General features: G+C 45.9%; 1 protein-coding gene across 7 annotated transcripts in view; it reads right to left on the reverse strand.

Annotated features, from left to right (window-relative positions):
* atp13a2 (ATPase cation transporting 13A2) overlaps positions 1-22,785 on the reverse strand; it is an 87,310-nt gene extending 64,525 nt beyond the window's left edge. For 2 of the 7 annotated variants that reach the window (XM_085966972.1, XM_085966970.1), the window contains exon 1: positions 22,656-22,785. In XM_085966972.1, the coding sequence (XP_085823098.1) occupies positions 22,656-22,665 (10 nt within the window). In that variant the 5' untranslated portion in view covers positions 22,666-22,785. Of the gene's footprint in view, positions 1-12,272; positions 12,746-22,655 lie in introns of those variants that run through there. The other 5 variants (XM_085966969.1, XM_085966968.1, XR_015073521.1 and 2 more) reach the window with 4 other exon arrangements.
* Between the last annotated feature and the right edge of the window lie 638 nt (positions 22,786-23,423).

Below are 23,423 nucleotides of genomic sequence, written 5' to 3' on the forward strand. Positions count from 1 at the left end.
AAGTAAATCCTGTGTCTCCTGACTGGTATGCACGAGTAGTAAAAAATGTCCATAGCAATGTCACATGGCAAACATCCCATTGCTTTAGTTAATTCTGAAGGGATTAATAATTAAGGAAATATTCTCTGGTCCAAATCAGCACCTTCAGAAGAGGAGAAAAGGGGGGTGAGGGCGGTAAGAATTCTGCTGTTCTCCATTACCTAAAAGTGTCTAGTTTTCCAACAGCTATTCAAGTTGGAATTACAAATCCTTCCTTAACATTTGAGTACTTTGGGACCAAACATAAATTCTAGTTGAGAATGAAAACAAAACTGATAAAAATCTCAATCTTAAGAAGCGAGAAAAGTTTCTTCAGCAGCCACAGGCACTCGTCCAAGAGAAAGTAGCAGAACTCACCTAATAGCCGGTTGCCAAGGGAGACCTGAAACACACACCACTGCTTCAGGTTAAGCTTCTATTGTGCACCTGTATTACTCAAGATGCAGATATGAACAAGCTTAGTCTATAAAATCAGTAGAACTGACTGCAATGCTGAAGAATGTTTAACAGGTAAACTATTCGGTTGCTGTAGCACCTCACTTCTGTGCCAGATTCTCTTCCTGAATCACCTCACCTCCGGTTAAAAGCCACTCCCACAGACTAAGGGGGAAAAATTCAGTTGGTTTGCACCTCCAGTTAGCGCCTTAAGAGGGCGCCAATGGGCGCAAAGCAACTAGCGCCCAGGCGCGGCGATATCTGCGCCTCTTGCGAAATTGACCGGACATTTTGCGGCGGCACTAAACAATACCAATCTCCTGCGCACGCAGATCTTGACGTCATTTGAGCGTGCAACGCCCTTGTGGCGCCCCAGAACGGAAATTGAGTGGCGCCCCCCCTCCTTTATCCTGGCGCAACCAACGACAGGTAGACTGGAACGTTTCCCAGTCACTGTGGGGCTGGGGGGGTGCTATTTAAAGGGGGCCTCTTCCTGGCTTTTTCTGTGGTACACATTTTTGCACCACTCGTTCGGAGAGAGATTTTGAGAGAAACTTCTGCATTGAGTCAACGCTGTGTGAAGTAGTTTTGGCTACTGAACATAAATTTGCAGGTACTTTGGTTTTTGACCTTCATTACTTTGATTGCCAAGAGAATATGGGGGCTGCACTAATTGGGGGCGTCGTCCTGCGCCAGCAGAATCGGAGGCCACAAAGACACAGAGAGAGTGGCAATCATAGCCAGATGGAGGAGGGCCAACAGGCCTCTGTACAGTAGACCTTACCCTCCCAGGGTATTTCGCCAACAATTCTCATACATTAATATGTTTGAGGAGCAGTGTTTGCGAAGGCTGCGCTTCAGCAAGGAGGTGGTCACTGAGCTCTGCCACCTGCTGCAGCCAGATCTGCAGCCTCAACTGAGGAGCAGGACGTCTGTCGGTGGCAGTGAAGATAACAGTGGCTCTCAACTTTTATGCCACCGGCTCATTTCAATCAGCTACTGGGGACATCAGCAATATCTCCCAGTTCGCGGTCCATTGCTGCATCCGTCAGGTCACAAATGCCCTCTATAAAAGGAGACAAGAGTACATCTCTTTCCCCATGACCCCGGCCAAGCAGCATGAACGCGCTATGGGCTTTGTGAGGATAGCGGGCTTCCCCATGGTGCAGGGCGCCATTGACTGCACACATGTGGCTTTGCGTGCTCCGCATGAGAATGCAGAGGATTTCCGCAACCGAAAGGGGTTCCATTCCTTAAACATGCAGTTGGTCTGTGACCACAGACAGCTGATACTCGCTGTCAATGCCTGTTATCTTGGCAGCAGCCACGATGCATACATCCTGCGCCAGACTACTGTGGCAGAACTTTTCCAGGCAGCGCATCACCCAGGTGGTTGGCTTCTCGGGAACAAGGGATATCCACTGTGCACCTGGCTGATGACACCGCTCCGTATGCCCAGCACCCCTGCTGAGCTGCGGTACAACAAGAGCCATCTAGCTACCAGGAACATCGTTGCACACACAATTGGCGTGCTCAAGCAACAGTTCCGCTGTCTGGATCATTCTGGAGGAGCCCTGCAGTACTCGCCTGAGCGAGACTCCCTCTTCGTTGTTGTGTGCTGCATGCTGCATAACCTGGCAATCCTCAGGACCCAGCCAATGCCACCAGGCCTTGGAGCACCACCAGAGGAGGAGGAGGAAGATGATCATCAGCAGCACCAAGGCGGGAGGGAGGCCCACAATGTAGAAACTGGAAGGGCCGTCCGTCAACGGCTGATAGCAAGCCACTTCTAGGCCCCTGCTGAGGAAATGGCTTCTGGGATTGAGAACAACATGAATGAAACCAACCCGCAACCCCCAAGCCGGCCAAGGCAACAATGATTGCAAAGACCAAACATGTACATTTTGAATACAAAAACTTATTTATTTTACAAACTGTGTGTGTCATTTCCTCATGACAAACTAATAGAAAGAAACACAAAAAAATCCATTAACATAACTGGTTCTCACAACCTGGAGATAATGTTCAAAACACTAAACAAAAGTTTGACCACAAACCTCAGCCTTTAATTAAAAAATGACCAACATTTTGTCACACCTCCTACTTTTTGCCCTTCGAGGGTGATCTCCTTCCCTTGCGCACTTCCCCACTTCCCACCCTACTGCTCCTCCATAATGGGACCCCAATGGCTGCAGCAAGGCTGCTGATTGTCAGAACCTGAGACTGCAGATGCCCTTGAAGGACAGCCTCGACCAGCTCTGGGTCTGGAGGGCCCGGCTGCAGACTGCACCAACTCTGCATGGGCAGCAGCAGTCTGTCCTACAGGCGATGGCAAGTGCAGTGGGGGCAGCAGGAATGCTGTCATCTTGAGAGAGGGCAGCAGCTCCCTGCTCGACCGACATACTGGCACTCCCACGGGGCATCACTTCAGCATCCGGAGCAATCTGCTGTAGCACAGATTGCTGGCCTGCTGCGGCGCGGCGAGAACCCCGGGGAAATGTGTCCGAACTAGCGAGGATGGCAGCAGTCAGTGCTCACATGGCCTCAATCTGAGTCTGCATGGGGTCACGGCAGCCAGTGACTGAATTGCAGCACTAAACATTTGCGTGGCATCCGCCTGTGCTACAACGAAGTGCTCCACACTCCTTGCCAGTGACTCAATGCATTCGGGCACCCTTCCCACTGCACCCATGAGCTCAGTGTGCATGTCCACCGCCTGGGTGTTCATTTCAGCGATCAGCCGCTCCTCCTCTGCGTCCAGTGCAGTAGGATTCGCTGGCATACTCTCCCTCCGGGGAGAAGGCCCCCGAGCTTCCCTACCCCCATCGCGTTGCTGCAGCCCGCTGGGTCCTGGAGCTTCACCCTCATCAGACCCTTCCCCCCCTGCTCCCCTCCAGGGAAGGCGTGTTCCCAGTGTGGGCATGGGCTTCCTCGGGAGAGGGTGGCACTGATGCTCCGGCTTCATCTTCCTCCTTGCCTGCAGCTTCACTCCCACTGGCAGCTTGAGGGCCCGTCTCCTCAGCTGGTGAATCGCCATCTGAAAGCAGGGAGGTACAAGAGTGGCTTTAGCATGAGGACAGGGTGGCAGTAAGGGAGGAATGAGTGCAACGATTTAGTAAGTTGGATTGAAAGTGTCAAAGGCTGGTGTTGTGAGGGACAAGTTGAAGGAGAGAGGACAAAAAGGTGATGACCTTACCATTGCTGTCCAGAACGGGGTCGGCCTCTCCAGTGGCGACAGGACCGGTCACCCGGCTTGCCACAATCCTCTGGACGCACTCAAGATCGCTGAGGGGTTGCAGCTGAGGCCGCCCTCCACACGTCCATTGCTGCTGTCTCCTATTATGAGATAGCTTGGCCTGCAAGAAAAAGGACGGCGTCTGAGTAAACACACAGCCATGGTCTTGCCTGATGTGCCTCCCATAGGTGAATAGCCCTTACTGTATACAGCCATGATCTTGCCTGATGTGCCTCCCATAGGTGAATAGCCCTTACTGTATACAGCCATGATCTTGCCTGATGTGCCTCCCATAGGTGAATAGCCCTTACTGTATACAGCCATGGTCTTGCCTGATGTGCCTCCCATAGGTGAATAGCCCTTACTGTATGCAAAGTGTGGAATGTGCGTGTGTGTTTTATGAGAGGGCCATAGGTGTTGGATGAGTGTTGGGTATTGGGGTTTTAAGATCCTCTGGCCATAGAGTGAGGTTGAGATGGAGAGGTATTGAAAAAAAGCCACTCATCCTGACGACCCGAGTGAGGTCGTTGAACTTTTTTCTACATTGTATATGGGTCCTGGGCACCATGCTCCTAGAGGAGACGCTCTGTGCCACCTCCCTCCACACTCTTCTGCAATCGCGCGGCAAAGGCCTTCTGCCACTCTCTGGGTACAGTATTGATCTTCTGCGCACCACCACGCCAACCAGAGCATCCAAGGTCCGCTCGTTGAAGCGCTGTGCTCGCTCCCTGGCCCTCTCCATAGTCCTTGGCTGCAAGATTTAGGCACAGGTCTCTCCAGGCCGAGATTCAAGGCTCCAATGAGCAGGGTGTGGCTGGAGAGCAAGATCGACCCTCCCCTTTAAGAACTGTCTGGCACCAGTGTGTCTGTGCTCCATCGCTAACTGACAGCACCTGCGCTGTGCCCGCGCTCTGAGTTAGTGCCTCACTCCTCGGCCTTTGAGCCTTGAGAGGTGTGTAGCACCTGATTTAGCGCTCCAATGAACTCCGGGGACGATAAAAGCCAAGTTTGCAGTCGGAGGCGATAATTAGCGCCAGGCGCTAAACTTTGCGCAAGGCCGATAATCGCGCCCAAACGGGGCGATACTGAATTTTTCCCCCTAAGACTTCACTGCACACCACTACAATCCTGTCATGCAATAGCGACTTGCATTTAGTGTCTTTAAGTAGAAAAGCATCCGAAGGGACTTCAGATGCACGGACCGGATAGGAGACCCCAGGATTTTCTTGGAAAATTGAGGGTTTTGAATACAGTTCATGCAGGGTACATGGAAACAAAGGTAAGTGAGCAGAATCAGGTGGTGAGAGATCATGGGCAGTATCTGTACAGAAACAATGGACTTTGAGCTCTGTCGCCGTGTTGTTTCCTGTAGGAGTCACAGTCAGCGAGTTCATGGAGACATCCTGTGCACTATTGTTCTCACCAATATTTTTGTTTAACACCAGCCTAACTCTACTTGGCCCCGCTGACCCACTTCGACCTTAGTCTCCTGTTTCTATTCTACCCACCTCACCTCTGCCCTCCTGTTTCTGCTCTAGCCGTTGATCCACCTAATCCCCATGCTCCCGTTTCCATTCTTGCCCGGAGAAATTTCTCAATCCAAGCTTCCTCACAAAATGCAGGCCAAGCAATGAGCTTATCCGTGTTGGGCCCACGATTTGCACATTGGGTAACCCTTTACCAGGATGTTGTGAGTGATCGTTCCTGTGTATATTATCGAACAACTCGCCATGGATTTCCACAGAGAGCAGGGATTTAGTCTGAATGGAGTCAGCCATTCACTAGAGACAGACAGAAACAAAGCACAGTTCTATTAAGTGAGGATAAAGCTATTTATCTGGAGACACAGCCATACGTACTCTTGACTTTCCCGCCAGGCTGTTACAATGTGAAATGCTGATGTCCACAGCACAAGGATTTTCTTTGATTATTTACAAATATTCTTTAGAAATCAGCAGAAGTCTAACACGTGTAGAAATGAACCCAAAAGCTGGATTATAAAAAAGGATGGATTTTTTTTTTTTTTTTTTTTTAAATGGAAAATATTTTGAATGAGTAACATTCCCTCTTTTTTTTCTTCCCGCTTCACGGCACTGACTCTTTCTGGGGTTTGTCTGTATGCGAAGAAACATTGACCTACCAGGGTAAGGTAGTGAAATCGAAAACATTAGGGAAGCAGTTGGATGCTGGGCTGGTTAAGAACATGAGAACATCAGAAGTAGGAGCAGGAGTAGGCCATACGGCCCCTCGGGCCTGCTCCGCCATTCAATAGGATCATGGCTGATCCGAACCTAGACTCACGTCCACTTCCCTGCCCGCTCCCCATAACCCTTAATTCCCTTATCAGCTAGGAAACTGTCTATTTCCTTTTTAAATTTATTTAATGTCGCAGCTTCCACAGCTCTCTGAGGTAGCAAACTCCATAGATTTACTACCCTCTGAGTGAAGAAGTTTCTCCTCATCTCAGTTTTGAAAGGGCAGCCCCTTATTCTAAGATTATGCCCCCTAGTTCTAGTCTCACCCATCAGTGGAAACATCCTCCCCGCATCCACCCGATCAAGCCCCCTCACAATCTTATATGTTTCGATAAGATCGCCTCTCATTCTTCTGAATTCCAATGAGTAGAGGCCCAACCTACTCAACCTTTCCTCATAAGTCAACCCCCTCATCTCCGGAATCAACCGAGTGAACCTTCTCTGAACTGCCTCGAGAGCAAGTATATCTTTTCTTAAATATGGAAACCAAAACTGTACGCAGTATTCCAGGTGTGGCCTCACCAGTACCCTGTATAACTGAAGTACTAGAAGGGCTGTCCCATGAATTTTTTTGATGTTCCTATGTTTCTTAATTTGAGAAATTGTCCTCTTTCTCTTGTTTTCCCAGTTAGGGAATTGGCTATTTACAAAGGAAAAATTTGCAAGGCTCTGGGGAAAGAGCAGGCGAGTAGGACCAATTGGCTAGCTCTTTCAAAGAGCCTGTACAGGCACGATGGGCCAAATGGCTTCCTTCTGTGCTGTATGATTCTTGGGCCACATGGTGTCCACAGACAAGACAGCAGTCAGGCCTTTGGCACGACTGTGTTTAAACCCAACCAGCACAAGCTGCAGGACAGTGACCTGGGCTGACTCTGTCCTTATGGTGCTGCACCTGACTTCCACTCAGTTATGATGTGAGAAATTACAAACTCCTGTATCATTTCAAATTACATAATCAAAGTTTTGTGCCGCAAATCGACAAGCTAATTAGGCAGCAAGATATTTAAAAAATCATGAATCACAGCAAGTGAGATTTTTCGACTGAATCACTGTTATTCTGATTTGTGGTATTTACAATCCAGAGCCACATCACAACTGTACTGATGTTAAATACTGTCATTGTTACTTATATCTGTAAATCTGCTGGTAAACACCCTAATTACCCTCCGTGAAATTAATGGGAAGTTACCCAACATTGAACCCACAGCAGAAAGAGGCAATGGCCCTCGTCGTTGGTCTGTACAATTACTGTACGGACCTATGATCGATATTTTTTGGTTGTTGATCCTCTCAGCACACATCAGAGTGGTGACAGTTACTGGGGAAGTTGTAAAAAGTGGTTTCTATCCTGTAATTTCCTTGAAAGCAAAGGTGCCCATCTCACCCTGACTGTGTGCAGAGTGTACATGAGACAGGGAGGGAGACTCCAATGCTCTTGCATGCCTCCCAATAACACATCAGCAGTGAGCAACATCGACCTTCCCATTCATGAAGACTTGAAAAACCCACCACGAAAGCACTTAAAATCGTGATGGCAATTCTGGGAAACAGCAGCTAATATTCATGCAGCCGGTATCAACCCACTATCCAGATGGACAGAATTGTGGGACGCATGCAACTCAAAGAACCAACACCTCATCACTGACCCAACAGCAGAGGCCCCTGGCTTGGACCTCCCTCGAAGACAGTGGACAGCGCTCAACCCAATCCACACAGGGCATGGACGATGCGGCCCCCTGCTCCACAAGTGGAAGATGAGGGACGACCCGAAGTGCAACTGTGGCCATGAGTCCCAGACCATGGAACACATCACGTCAACCTGCCCACTGAGATCTGTTGCGGGAGGCACCTCATTTCTCCACTCGGCATCTCAGGAGGCCATCGAATGGAGAGCCAAACTAGACAGCCCATTATAAGCTTTTACCATCATACGAAAGTAGTAGGAGTAAGAAGGTTAGCAAATTTAAAAAATCAACTTTCTGTATGCAGAGTGCTGAGAGGACACCATCCTAGCAATTTTCATTGTGGTGCAGTTCCAAAGGTGTCAAAAACCTTTTTTTGCCGCTGCTTTTGTCAATTGTGCATGAAGGCCAAAGCAGACATTGTCTATCCGAACCACCATCAGTTTAGCACACAACAACAACTTGCATTTATATAGAACCTTTAATAGAAAAACATCCCAAGGCACTTCACAGGAGCGTCAACAAACAAAATTTGACACCGACCCACATAGAGAGATATTAGGACAGATGACCAAAAGCTTGGTCAAAGTACAGTAGTAGGTTTTAAGGAGCATCTTAAAGGAGAAATTGAGAGAGAGGCGGAGAGGTTTAGGGAGGGAATTCCAGAGCTTAGGATCTAAGCAGCTGAAGGCACGCCTGTCAATGGTGGAGCGATTAAAATCACGGATGTGCAAGAGGCCTAAATTGGAGGATTGCAGAGATCACAGTCCACTAAAGGATAAAACAACTGCCAAAGCATATTACAGAGCAAGTCATTGAAAAGGCCCAGGGTTTTATGTGTTACAGCATTGCTGTGGAAAAAGCACTGTTAATATGGACACTGTCCAGCTGCTCATCTTTGAGGAGTTGATGGTTCCTTCAATGTCATAGAAGGGCTCACTGCTTTGGACAGCATTCAGGAAACCACAAAAGATAAAAGAAAGCCTAAATGTGTTGATCATTTACATTTCTGGTACGGTAAGTTGCTTTGTTTAAAAGGATTTGATCTCTGTGTGTGTCTGGACGAGACTATTTTATGCCTGAAGCTGCCATGGGCTAAGCTTGCTAGCTGACCACTGCCTGCCAGATGCTGTAGCCACTGCTCAGGCGCAGACGTAGAGACAACATTAAATACATTTGTCATCATTTCTGTTGCAGGTGTCCTGACCCAGCTCATCACCCACCCCCTGTAGTGTACATCGAGAAGCTATGGCAGCCGGAGTAGGCAGCCTCGAGACAAGGATGGTTATAGTCAGCTAGGCTGCCAGCTTCAATCAATAGGCCCGAACAGCTCCAGTTTCACTATCTGCAGTAGGAATCGAATGCAGAGTCCTGCTGCACCACAATGACAAACAGTGGCTCAGCCAGTATGGTATGCAGTTCTTGAAATTGTGTCGTAAAACACAACTCTTCATGGAGCAGAAGAGATGACCTCTACCAGAATACTGCAACAAGGCATGGCTGATGGACCTTGCCTTTCGAAAGGATTTCTCAATGGGCTCACCAGGAAGAGGAACTCGACCGTGTGCACATTTTTGCGACTAAGCTCCAGCTGTTTGAAAGTCAGCTGGCTCGTGGTGAGCAGTCACACCTTCCCTCACGCGCCGCCACTGAAAAGGAACTACAAAGGCCAATTCACTGTGACTGCTTCACTGCAAGGCTGACGAGCGCAGTGTGCGAGTTTACAAGCCCCTCAACAGACTTCCACAACAAATGGCAAAAAGCTGGAGCTCTATGGAAACTGTTTTGCTGTCAATGGTGAGTCTGCCCCACAAGCAATTCAAATTAGCTCCAATGCAACAATCAGCTGAAAATCAGGTTTGATGCAGTCTGCCAGCAATTTTTAACTACTTGCCTGCGATGTCACACCCAGCATGTCATTGTCTGGTAACAAGTATGTGTGAACAAGCATTTTGACAAATGAGCCTGCAGACATTCCATTTCTGATCAAAGTTCAAGGTTCACAGACAAACGTCTGCAGGATTTCCTCCAGTTGTCCATGACAAAAGGTTGGGACCACAGATCGGAGACCCAGCAAAGCAAAAGCAAGCCCAGATCTCATTCTGAAAAAGCCGACTTGTGCAAGAAATGTTTTTCCAGTAAATAATATATTTTGTGCAAAAACTGAGATCATGAAAGTGAGAATGTGGAAATGTTGTATTAGAAAGTAAATTAACTGGACCTGGTGTTTAATCCTGATTCTACCAAACCCCCAAAAATGGCCATCATATGCAGCCCACTCACTAGTTGTGGAACATGGATTCACCTCTCCCTCGGTCCCAAGGTGTTTTTCATCTCTGATCTACGGCACTAGAAATGAAAACATTCAGAGAGTAAAACTGAGACAACAAGTAGTTAAATTCTTCAAACAGGAAAACAGCGACAAGACAGATGGCCAGAGAATGTAGAAATCTCTAGCCGTTGGGGGAAGGAAGGGAGGGAGGGACATATAAAAGTGGCAGCATTGATAATCTGCAGTTTGCTGCTTAGTTCCTTTGTTAGGCCCTTTCCTAACTGAGCTTTATGAATATTAATACAGAATTCTTTGCAGCAAAAGATACGAGTGACAGCTTGCTAGGTGCGTGCACAGGCAATATGGGTGGGCAGGTTGTGCGACTGACAACTTGCTACAGGGTGGTATTACCTGAAGGGGGGACAGGTTTTTGGATATGAAAAATAGGGGGAGGGAATTTATTTTTTTTTTAAGTTAGATCTTGAGCATTAAAAATGGCTCATCCGCAGCACCGTGATTGTGATAAAGTTTTCTATACAGTTTGTAGTCTGTAACTTGATCCATCAAACGGAGCCAAATACTGATTTAAAAACAGCTTCTTATTGGCATCAGATCAGTAGTTAATGTGGAACAAAACAGAGGCGATCTCCCAAATAGAGGCATGAGGACACAGTGCACCAGTAACTGATGAAGGATGAAAAGAGGCATTAAATTGCACAGTTTGAGTACATATTTAGAAACACTTCTGAAGGTTAGATGACGTACACTTAGGTTGAATATATAAACACGAGCTGATCTACTGACATTCATTTGGTGTTGCATTGCCATTTTTAAAACCTATCAACTAGCCTTCAAATAATTAGTATTACCCTTGAATTGTAATTGAACTCAGTCCAACATAGGCCCAGTGCTTCATCTGAACCACAGCTCCATTATAGATCAGATTTGACTCATTGGTCTCCAAAACAATGCTTTTTGTTCACAATTTGAAAATGTTTCTTTTCTCTCCTCTCCTGAAGGCACAGGCTGTCGCTGGGCTGGGCTCCACATGTACCGGCCACCTTGTCCAAGTAACCATTCATGTGTGAACCTAAACAGTGAGTACAGGCTGTTCACCATGGACGATCTCACAGCTGAGCCTGATCCTGTCTCAATCAATATCAACTTGCAGAGTTTCCAGTAAGGGTCACTGGATATTGATCAGGGGCATGAGTTCGAGCTGAATTTTCCCCACCTCCAGGGATACTGCGCCAACTGTATTGCCCTACCGTCACCCTGGTTGAGATCAACTAACTCAGCACTGGCCAGGGATGAAACCTAGGAAACTTCCTGCTCTGTATGGCTCAGTACCACACCAGAGAAGTGCATCAACTGAATCAGGGTTTTAATTTCAACAGTTACAGAAACTATGTGCAGCATTATTGTAACCCAACCAGACTTTCACTACCCGAAACCAACAGCTACCGATCAAGGCACTTCTTTGCTCCAGCAATTTTGCTCAATTAATCGTCCCGTACAAAAGGGGTTTGTAACCTTTCAACCCTCATGAAGCCCTTGTGTAGACCTCCATTCCCAACAAAGTGAAAGGGTGGCTAATCACCCGAGACCAGGGTTCATATCCAGCCCAGTCTCCTCTGCCTGCCAGGGATCCATATGAAACGTGTTCAGGGTCTCAACCCAAGTTCTAGATAACCGTAATGCACGCTACACAAAACTCTGATTCAGTGCTAAATCCGAAACCTATTCTAGAGTGGCTATAAAAATGTTGATCCAAGCAACAAAGATGTCACTGCAGTGCAGCCGGGGAGTGAAAGACCACAGAACTGAGCTACTGCACTGCATGCTCTTCTCCGGGAAAACCGCTTACGTTTCAAGTTTCTCTCCTGTGTCACAGTTCTGCTTAGTTTTGAAGTTACAGAACTTGGATGAAACATCTGCTACAAACACTACAAGCATCTCTCGCTACTTTCCAGGCAAGACTGCGAAAGGGGAAAGACAGTAAAGCGAGAGACTGCTTTAAAATGCACAGCATTGTATGACACTACAGGCGCTTCTCTCAGGAGACAGCCACATGAATTGCCCAGGCAGTAGTTAGTCACAATAAACATCCTGTACCACTCCCTGAACTTTGTTCCGGGTAGCTCTCAGTTTTGCTTGCGGCCTTTCCCAGTAATTACTTCTCGATGAACGAACTATACTCGTGATGCGTACCCCACATCAGGCGGCACCATTAACCCGCAGGACAGGCTCCCTGGACCGCAAAGCTGGATTCCCTGCTGCTCTGCTGCAGTGATTTAACATTACTCAACAAATATAACTTTAAAGCAATTAAAAGATTGATCAAAGTGTCCTACCCACGATCTCCATTGTGAAGCGGAGTACCACAGCAATTTTCTGGCAGGAGGACTTGTAGCTGAGCATCTAATTTCCCACTGATTAGTTTACAATGAGCAGAGTCAGGCCTGGTCTCTCTCTCTTAGGAAATAACACACTCACAATATGACGAGCTCTTTAGCAGCACGCTCAAGCTCAGTTGTTAGGAGACATTCGTATCCTTATTCTTGTCGTGATAGAGCATGCTTATGACTGAAACCCCTCTTTGTAAAACATCCCCATTTGTTGCTGGCAATTCCCAGTTCTCTCATCTCTTCATGAAAACTCAGTTTTTAGATTATCTTTGCAGTTGCATTATCATAGCAGACAGGATAACAGCTGGCCTGGATGTTTTTGACCTCTACTTTAGTGAGTTTGTAAAATACCATAAAAACTCTAATATGCGAACAGTGCCCATTTCCCTTGCCACTGCGAGACACTGCTTCCTCACTGCGGTGTGGCTTTACATTGTCCAAGTGGCTGTTCTTCATGCAAACCTAGATATGGGGTGTCCAAACTACAGACACCGGCCAAATGTAACCTGCAAGTCGCCTGCAAATTCTAGTCTGATATTCCAGAGTCTAGCGTCTACATCTCTAGGGACATGCGGTCTCTTGCACTCGAATACTGCATTCCTCCCCATTTTCACGTCAGCTTTCGATCTGTCAATGTGCATTTAAAGGAGAGGTTAAGACTACCGTGGAAGCTGGCAGTGAGAAGAGGAGACGTATGCAGAGAGATATCCTGGGATGAGCGCTGCTGGCTTTACACTTTTCACCTTGAAATTAGATGCCAAGATGCTTTGCGAGAAAGAGAGAAATAAAAATAGGAACATGATCGTCGCATGGAAAGTAGAGACGGGGGCATGAGAGAAAGAAAATGGCCAGGATTTTGCATTGAGAATAACGGTGAAGCTATCAGTGCTCACCGTTATTATGGAGTAAATAGGACAGCAACATCCGGAGTCCGCACATGCGCAGTTAAAACGCAGAAATTGTTGTCCAATTTACCCTGCTCCTCCACAAGCTACAGCCCACCGGTACCTCGCCAATAGACTCGGCACTGAAATCCATGTAAGGGTGTGAAGCTGCAGTACTTACCCACTAGTTATCCACCAAACATGCCAGAAAAAGTTAGGGCTGATGCATTCAGATGCAAGTGAATTTTTAATAGCGTGATAAGTCTTAATTACTAACAAACAACCTCTCTGGCACTGAAAATTTAATTTTACAAGTGTGGTGTCTCATTCCTTCAGAATTTAATTATTGTTGGAGCTTTTTTTTAAATTAAGAATTAAAACTTTTTTTTTTTTTTTAACTTTTTCTTTCTGTCTCTTAGCTCTCTCTTAATCCCACCTTTGTTTCCCTCTCTTTATTTTGCTTTCCGTACATGATTTTACAATGAATGATATATTCTAATTTATACTTCCCGGTTTAGCCTCTACGTGGCTCAGTGAGGATTCTTCAATCTGATTAGTTGAAGAGCTATGCTGTTGCTTTCCCTGCTCACACATACCACAGATCCCCTGTGGAGGGCGCCACGCTGGAAATGATCTCTAGGAACCGTAAGTTGCCGCTCAAAAGCCCGCAAAAAGTCTGTGGGCAGCTGTACGCGTGATGATTGGCGAGCACCGTTCCTTCGCCGCTGATCGCATTATCCGGGCCAATCTGAGAACATCTGGTCTGTGCAAGTTTAGCAGCATTTTTTGCTTTTTAACTTCAAGCCTGAAATACCAATTCCTTCCTATGGGGGGGGGAGAATCTCAAGAGTCCTCGAGCGAAGAGGGTGACCTACCCCTGATTATACAGAAATAACATGAAGCTCCACCTCCCTGCCCATCCAGCAATGCTATTACAGGAAACTTTGTGCTATCCGGCACCGACAAGACCGAGCTGTTGCCGTTCCCTCAAAACTGCTGGACACACCAGCGTTAATGTTGAAGCATACGGAGCTTTTCATCTCCGTATCTGACAACAAACACTGTTGCTTAGCAACAGCTTCTAAACAGTCGGCCCGTACCTTGGAAGCGTCTCTCTGAAGCTGTTGCTAAGCTACAGAGACTTTGCAGAGCCTGACTGTTGAAAAAAAAGCCACGAGAAGAAAAAAAACCTAACAAAACAGCTCCTGATTTTTGCCAGTGGCTTGAGCTTGCCAGGCATTTAGCCTCCGGATAACACAAAGTTTCCTGTAGTAGGGAATCGAAACATCAGGATTGGAGTAAACCATAAACCTCAAACCCAGTCCCCCGCCCCCACCCCCCACACCACATGTCCTGGTGTCAAATCTGAAAATACATCAGCAGGAATGCACAGAGTTTGCGCTGCTGTAACAAGTAGGAACTCTGCTCCCAAACCATCGCATATGTGTTCCATGGGTCTCGATTGCATTTTGTTTCATTGAATCCTTAGTTAACAGTGTCAACGCACTTGCGGTGGAAGTGCTTAATTCTACACACCAAGTTTGATTGATGACAGGAAATGAAAGCTATGAACATTTAAATTCCAGACATTTTTGTTTGTGGTTTATATCATTTGTGAAAATTAAAAGAAAATTTGAAAATAGCATGCCACCCCAATTCAAAGACTGTGAAGCTCCTTGGTTTTAATTTTATTTACAAAGTTTTAACCTTTAATTTTATTTACAAAGATGCCAGTGAGCGGTTGCTAGGTGAAGCAGTTTTCAGCTATTACATGCTGAAGTAAGTCAAAGGAGAGCAACTATGCTCGTGGATGGAGAGGTTGGCCAATGTGATCAAGGAGTTGGAGGCAGATGAATCGCGCTACAAACCAATGTAACAGCTTTGGGGATACACTCTTCCCTCTTGATGGAACAAAACAAGAAACAGACTGGGTTTATTTCACCTCTGTTTGAAATCTTCATTTCATTTTAGAAGGAAAAAGAAAGACTGGGATTTATATACAGGAAACTCTCTTTTTACCGGCACCTAAATAACCGGAAATCTCTCTTAACCGGCAAAACTCAGGAGTAGGTTCAGGTAAGTTTTACTTCATATTAGTGGCCGTGTAACCGGGGTTCCTGGATCTGTGGCCGTGTAACCGGGGTTCCTGCACCTGTTGCCATGCAACAGGGACGCCTGGATCTGTGGCCGTGTACAGGGCTCTCGTACCTTAGTAAGTATACCTCTCTGTAATCCAGACTTTTTGATCAACCGGCACCACGCCGGTCCCGTTGGTGCTGGATAAAAAAGAGTTTCCTGTAGTACAGCGTAGTAAAATGTCCCAAAGCGATTCACACGAGCGTTATCAAACAAATAGCGTCTTTCATCACCTCAGGATATCCAAAAGCACTTTACAACCATTTAAGTACTTTTTGAAATATAGTCACTATTGTACAGGAAACTTTGGTTTATCCGGAGGTTAACTGTCTGGAATGCTCGAGCCACCGGCAAAAATCAGGAGCCGTTTCGTTAGGTTTTTTTTTCTTTTCGTTGCTTTTTTTTCCCCACCAGTCAGGCTCTGCAAGGTCTCGCTGAAGCTGTTGCTAAGCTACAGAGACGCTTGCAAGGTACGGCCGACTGTTTAGAAGCTGTTGCTAAGCAACAGGGTTTGTTGCCAGATACGGAGCTCAAAATCTCCGTATGTTTCAACATCAGCGCTGGTTTGTCCGGCAGTTTTGATGGGACGGCAACAGCTCGGTCCCGTCGGTGCCGGATAGCACAAAGTTTCCTGTAATGTAGGAAATGTAGCAGCCAATTTGTGCACAGCAAGGTTCCACAAACCAGTGTTGGTTGAGGGATCCATATTGGCCAGGACACCAGGGAGAGCTCCACTGCGCTTCTTCGAATAGTGCCATGAGATCTTTTATGCCCATCCGAGAGGGGAGACGGGGCCTTGATTTAATGTCTCATCCAAAAGACGGCACCTCCGACAGTGCAGCACTACCTCAGTATTGCACTGGAGTATCTTCCTAGATTTTGTGCTCACGTTCCTCAAGTGGGACTTAAACCCACGATCTTCTGACTCAGACGAGAGTGCTACCCACTGACACACAGCTTTTAACGCATTGGAACTAAGGATAAGAAATGCTAACCTTTTTTTGCTAAAATGTATGTGGCGAGAGCTTTTCTAGTGAAGGGTACAAGTTCCAGGCAGGACAAGGCCTCTGTAATCATGCTGCTTTCAGTTTGTGTTATTTACTAAAACTCGGTCACCGCTTTAGGGCCCCAATATTAACCAAAATGCTCTCTGTTCCCACATTTTACGATGTGATCCATTAAAGTTTCTCTAACAGTCTTTATATAGAAAATCTTCATTTCATTTTACTTCATTACTTAATCGTACCAGCAAGCAGCGGTCATTCAATTCTATCCTATGTGAAGTACGAATCTGAAACAACTTTTCTGACAAGCATTGTTCAGAAGAGTTGTTATACTTGAAGAAAAAATACAGCATTATGCAACACTAGGCCAATTCCAGCTGTGTATAGGTAGAAGCACAAGCCAACCTCAGCAGGATAAATACATTCTGTGTCACACAGGGCTTAGGTCTTGGGCTTTATTTTAATATGTGGTTTGTATATTTCCATTCTGTTGGTTTGATACAAATCTCAAGCTACCGCAGCGCACCACAATGGCCTTTTGTACAACTGCTCCACTCCTACATGCATGAATATCCTGCAATGAGCTCACTACCCTCTTTCCTTGAAAATGTATTTCCTCCTTCCCTCTCCCCAACGTGTTGACTCCTTGTTGGGGTACAGACTTGTGCTCCAGAACTAGCCGCGCCTCTAGCCAAGCTGCTCCAGTACAGCTACAACACTAGCATCTATCCGACAATGTGGAAAACTGTCCAGGTATGTCCTGTCCACAAAAAGCAGGACAAATCCAACCCGGCCAATTACCGCCCCATCAGTCTACTATCAATCATCAGCAAAGTGATGGAAGGTGTCATCGACAGTGCTATCAAGCGGCACTTACTCACCAATAACCTGCTCACTGATGCCGAGTTTGGGTTCCACCAGGACCACTCAGCTCCCAATCTCATTACAGCCTTGGTCCAAACATGGACATAGGAGCTGAATTCCAGAGGTGAGGTGAGAGTGACTGCCCTTGACATCAGGGCAGCATTTGACAGTGTGGCATCAAGGAGCCCCAGTAAAACTGAAATCCATGGGAATCAGGGGGAAAACTCTCCACTGCCTGGAGTCATACCTAACACAAACGAAGGTGGTTGAAGGTCAGTCATCACAGCCCCAGGGCATTGCTGCAGGAGTTCCTTAGGGCAGTGTCCTAGGCCCAACCGTCTTCAGCTGCTTCATCAATGACCTTCCCTCCAACAGAAGGTCAGAAATGGGCTGATTTGTGGCGCGAATGTTACCTGCCACCTAAGTGTCAGGCAATGACTATCTCCTACAAGTGAGAGTCTAACCACCTCCCCTTGACATTCAACGGCATTACCATCGCCAAATCCCCCACTATCAACATCCTGGGGTCACCATTGACCAGAAACTTAACTGGACCAGCCACCTAAATACTGTGGCAACAAGAGCAGGTCAGAGGCTAGGTATTCTGCAGCGAGTGTCTCACCTCCTGACTCCCCAAAGCCTTTCCACCATCTACAAGGCACGAGTAAGGAGTGTGATGGAATACTCTCCACTTGCCTGGATGAGTGCAGCTCCAACAACACTCAAGAAGCTCGACACCATCCAGGACAAAGCAGCCCATTTGATTGGCACCCCATCCACCACCTTAAACATTCACTCCCTCAACCACTGACGTACTGTGGCTGCAGTGTGTAGCATCAACAAGATGCACTGCAGCAACTCGCCAAGGCTTCTTCGGCAGCACCTCCCAAACCCGCGACCTCTTCCACCTGGAAGGACAAGGGCAGCAGGCGCATAGGAACACCACCATCTCGAAGTTCCCCTCCAAGTCACACACCATCCTGACTTAGAAGTATATCGCCAATCCTTCATCGTTGCTGGGTCAAAATCTTGGAACTCCCTACCAACAGCACTGTGGGAGTACCTTCACCACACAGACTACAGCGGTTCAGGGCGGCTCACCACCACCTTCTCAAGGACAACTAGGGAGGGGCAATAAATGCTGGCCTAGCCAGCGATGCCCGCATCCTGTTAATTAATAAATAAAAAATGCTTCACCCTCAACCTCAAATCCAGAAGCTATTTTTCCATTTCCCATCCTTCTCTGAATGAGATTGCCAATAAAGTGCTAAATTAGAGACCGTTTTGTACTATGGGCCAGAGTTCATTGGAAACAGGATTGAGACTACCCAAACACATATTATATAAAGGAGCTTTACCTCTGTTATACATATGGCTATATAGCTAGTAATATAACACATAGCAATTAGGGATGGGCAATAAATGCAGGCCTTGCCAGCAATGCCCCCATCCCATTAATGAAAGTGACAGTAACAACAGCAACTCAGCATATTACAGTCTTGTAACACAGTCCAGTCTGCAGGATACCCCTATGCGACATGTTTTCAACCATGTGCTTCTCAATCCCTATTTTCTCCACCTATTCTTTTGAAGTCAGTGACTCTTTTTAATCTGAGCCCCCATTCCAAAACAGTAGGCTTACATTATAAAGTCCTTTGTATTCAGGATAGCTATTAGAATAGATTCTCTCTAAAACTAAATTTACAAACTATGCGACAAAAGAAGGGTTGTACACCACACACGTACCCTCAGCACACAGATCATCTCTGCAACCGATCTGGAGGATTTGCTACATTAAGCATTTAAACAAAAAACATGGGTTTTGATCAGAAGCCCCAAAGTGACTAGGACATTTACATGCAAAACATTTATGTTTTAAGTAGGTGTGAAATTTGAACAAGTTATCTAAAATTTTACTTAGCGTAGTGTCTCCCCAAAGTGTTACTCAGCATGTTTGGGGGTATCCTGGGTGTGAAACCCACTTTCTACTACCACTCCCACCATTAACTTTAATTTTAAAAACTTTGTAAGGTAGTAGAAAATGGGATTCACACCCGAGATACCCCCAATTAATTTTAAAATCCATTTTAATGGTGATTAATTTTCTCTGTGTTTAGCGAAACTGAGTGAGACTTTCTGCAGTGAAACGTCCTCCTTTATGGGAAGAAATTCCTGCCTGTTTTAACCTTTACCCATGGCAAGTCACAGTGGACACAAGAGGAACTTCCAGCCATTTCATCTTCCAGAGAAGGGGAGAGCTTGATCAAAATGGAAATTCTGCTGAAAGTCAAACATCACAGGGCAGGAACGATATTTATAGGACAATAGATACAAGCACATTAGCTAAAAGAAATAAAAAGACTTGCATTCTATGTTCCCTTTAAGTTGCGCAGTGCTCTGGAGCACCCACGCAGCTGGCTCTTAAATGGGAAAAACCGCACGTGCATGGTATTTTTGAATGGGCCGCGCACCCAAGAAAAAATTAACGGGAACATTGCTTACATTTATATAGCGCCTGTCACAACCTCAGGACGCTCAAAGCGCTTTACAGCCAATGAAGTGTCTTTGAAGCGTAGTCACTGTTTTAATGTAGGAAACGCAACAGCCAATTTGCGTACAGCAAGCTCCCACAAACAGCAATGTGATAATGACCAGATAATGTTTTAGTGATGTTGGATGAGGGATAAATATTAGCCAGGACACCGCTCCCCTGCTCTTATTTGACATAGTGCCATGGGATCTTTTACGTCCTCCCGAGAGGGCAGATGTCTCATTTAAAAGGCGGCACCTCTGACAGTGCAGCATTCCCTCAGTACTGCACTGGGAGTGTCAGCCTAGATTTTTGTGCTCAAGTCTCTGGAGTGGGACTCAGAGGTGAGTGTACGGCCAACTGAGCCATAGCGGACATTGTAAAAGGAACAAACGAATTACTTCTCTCTTTTGTGTGGTAACTCTGCTTCCTTTAGTATATATTTCATGAACAAAATGTGGTCATTCTTCTACATAATTTGATGAAGCGGTGTTGCTGGATTTCATTCTGCCACAAAACAGCTTAAAATAGATTTTTTTTAAAGTTTTAAATAAATGATGATTCAAGGGCAATTGCTTGCATATAGGGAAACTTTGCAACAGAGCATTACTACACAGACAGTCTATAGAGCATTGTGCAATGTGTGGGGTTTTGCAGTAATCTGTAATGGAGGACTGGTTATTTGGGCATATGCCCTGGCTCCCAGACAAAGCACAGCTTGCTGGTTTTTTTTTTTTAATAAGAATGAATTTTTGTGTTCGTCAAGGTGAGGGATGTTCAGTGTTTAGGAAAGGAACATGTTCCACTTCAGTCACACAGTGTCACCATCAAGCATTCCCAAGTCAGGTGCCTTCTAATCAGCACCTCAGCCCTAAACTCAATATCCTGTGCTTCTATCCAGGAAAACAAAGAAAAGAAAGACTTGTATTTATACAGCGCCTTTCACGACCACCAGACGTCTCAAAGCGCTTTACAGCCAATGAAGTACTTTTGAAATGGAGTCACTGTTGTAATGTGGGAAACAAGGTTCAATGTTTATGTTGCTAAAAGCATCTCATTTAACCCGATGGCAGAATCGTAAACCTATGAAAAGGTGGGAAAGGAAAGACTTGGGATGAGAAAGAAAGAAAGACTTGCATTTATATAGCGCCTTTCACAACCAGCGGATGTCCCAAAGTGCTTTACAGCCAATGAAGTACTTTTTGAAGTGGAGTCACTGTTATAAATGTAGGAAAAGCAGCAGCCAATTTGCACACAGCAAGCTCCCACAACCAGCAATGTGATAATGATCAGATAATCTGATTTAGTGATGTTGATTGAGGGATAAATATTGGCCAGGACACGTATCAATATAAACACACAGACATCACTTTCCCAAAGCCTTAACTACAGATGCCCCTAGAGTAAGGTTTGTCAATCTAGTGCCAAATTTAGGGGTAGTTTTATGTCGTGGGCCTCGTACATTCTGAAAAATATGGGCTCAGGAAACATAAGCTCAACTTCAGCTGAGACACAAGTTGGCCTAGTCAGAAATATCAACTAAGGAAATAGAAGACTTCATCTTTCATCGATAACCAAACACATCTTCAGATTGCTCATAATAAACCTTCCTATCAATAGGATCAATATTACAACAATCACACCAAAACTCAGTCAACGTGACCAGGACATGAACCCATCAGTTCCGTATTTTTATTTTCATGTATTTCAACAAATATAAAAGCTCGGAACAGAGTTGTCACCCCAGGCCGATTTAGAATATGGGTACCAGTTCATTATAGAGAAAGAAAATCACACTTAAGCCAATACACTTTAATGTTGTGTGACACCCTTAATTCATCACTGCAAATTGTTCACACCATCAGTGACAGATATATCAACAACAGTACTTCACCAGCATTACAACAGTGGCTTCACTTCCAAAAGTAATTTGTTACATATGAAGCACTGGGGGACAGGGAATAAGTGGAGATCAGCAAGTACAGGGATGTTGAGAAAGTGGGACCTGGCATGCAACAGGATGCAGGCAGCATGCTCCCACACAAGCACACTGGGGTATACTGGGATATGCAATAAGGTGCTATATACAGGCCTCTCTCATTATTTCACCCTGCTCCAAATGCTCTTTCTAAACACAACACAAATTATAAAAGAACAGAATCTATAATTGCACTACTATCTGTTTTGATTCCCACTCCAATAGACACAGGATGGATCCCTGCCATTGCTCTTTATTGAGATCTCCCAGCCAACACTGCACCATCACTCTTTCAACGTATACAACAGTATAAGAAACACACAAGATAGTAGTCCAGAGAAACCCAAAGCAGTAACTGATCCACGTGTAGTAATCAAATCACCTGCAATACTCATGATACAGACGGGCAGTGAATCCAGTCACCAAATAAACTGCAAAGCGAGAAAACTTAAACTGTGCCTTCTTAAAACCGACCTCTTCAACTGAGCTTTCAGTCACTTTCCTAAATTCTTAACCCTCAACCCCTTATTCTCACTCTTGGGATATTTTGCTATAATTAAAAGGTGCTATACCAATTACATATCATAAAGCATGGATTCAAATAAATAAGAAATGGTCTTCTATTGAAGAGTGAACATTGCAATACTGATTCGATTCCCCGACAGTGAACATCCATCCCTGCGGCAGCTGTAGAGACTTTGCCAAGAGGGGGATGTTGCCCTATGCAGTGCCAGCTGGGGTCGACTCAGTCCCTCACTGCAGCATCTCCTGGAAGCCCCCGGGTTGCTAAGGAGTTGCTGGGTGTGGGATCAGAGAGAAACGCAGGGACAAAATGCCCGACCCCGGTCTCTATGTGAGGCGACTCTAGGCCAAACTCCCTGCTACCGAGACCCCGGGCTCGCTCGCTCTTTCTTTCTTTCTCCCCCGCCTTACCTGAGCTCATCTTTGTCCGGCCGCCTTCTCATAGCGTTCGCTGGCTCCCCCGCGGCGTGCTACGTCATCACGCACCCCGCTCCCGCGAGCCCATCCTTTCCGGGTATCCCACCCGCCTGGGCTGCGCATGTGCCAGAATTGCAAAGGCTTCTGAGATTTGGAGTCATTCATGTTAAATCAGTGAGAAAAAACAAAATGCCACATGCTTTAATCATGGGAGGCTGTATATATAAATAATACTGTGAGTAATCACTACTTCTCAGCTCATCATCAGATACAATTGTAAATAAACTGGACTAATTTTTTTATTCATTCATGGGATGTTGGTGTTGCTGGCTGTAGTGTATGTGCCTTTAAGACAGAACTACTTTTACAGCTCCTGTATACTGTAGTACCGGCAGTGACCACACCTGTATATAAGCCTTGCGCATGCCTCTGTGTGATGAAATATATTCCATTCATCACTGCCTGTTTTCTGTGTCTTGTAACTGCCTGCTTTCTGTGTCTTTTCCCTTCCCCCAGTCCTCATGTATTATGTATTGGAATGTGCTTACGTGTTATGTTCTGAGTTAATAAAAGCCTTACTTTTGTTCTGCTAACTTCGAGTCTCGGAATAATTGAGGCACATCAATTTTATTAACTCAATTTTCAACACTATGGATCAACTCCTGAAACCCGAACGTTTGGATTTGGATCAACATGCTCCGGACGCATCAGCACGCTTCGGACACTGGTTTGACTGTATGGAATTCTTCCTGGACAATTCCG

This window comes from Somniosus microcephalus, chromosome 25 (genome assembly GCF_052327205.1).
Source record: "Somniosus microcephalus isolate GS21.2 chromosome 25, FLI_Smic_1.0, whole genome shotgun sequence".
NCBI lineage: Eukaryota > Metazoa > Chordata > Chondrichthyes > Squaliformes > Somniosidae > Somniosus > Somniosus microcephalus.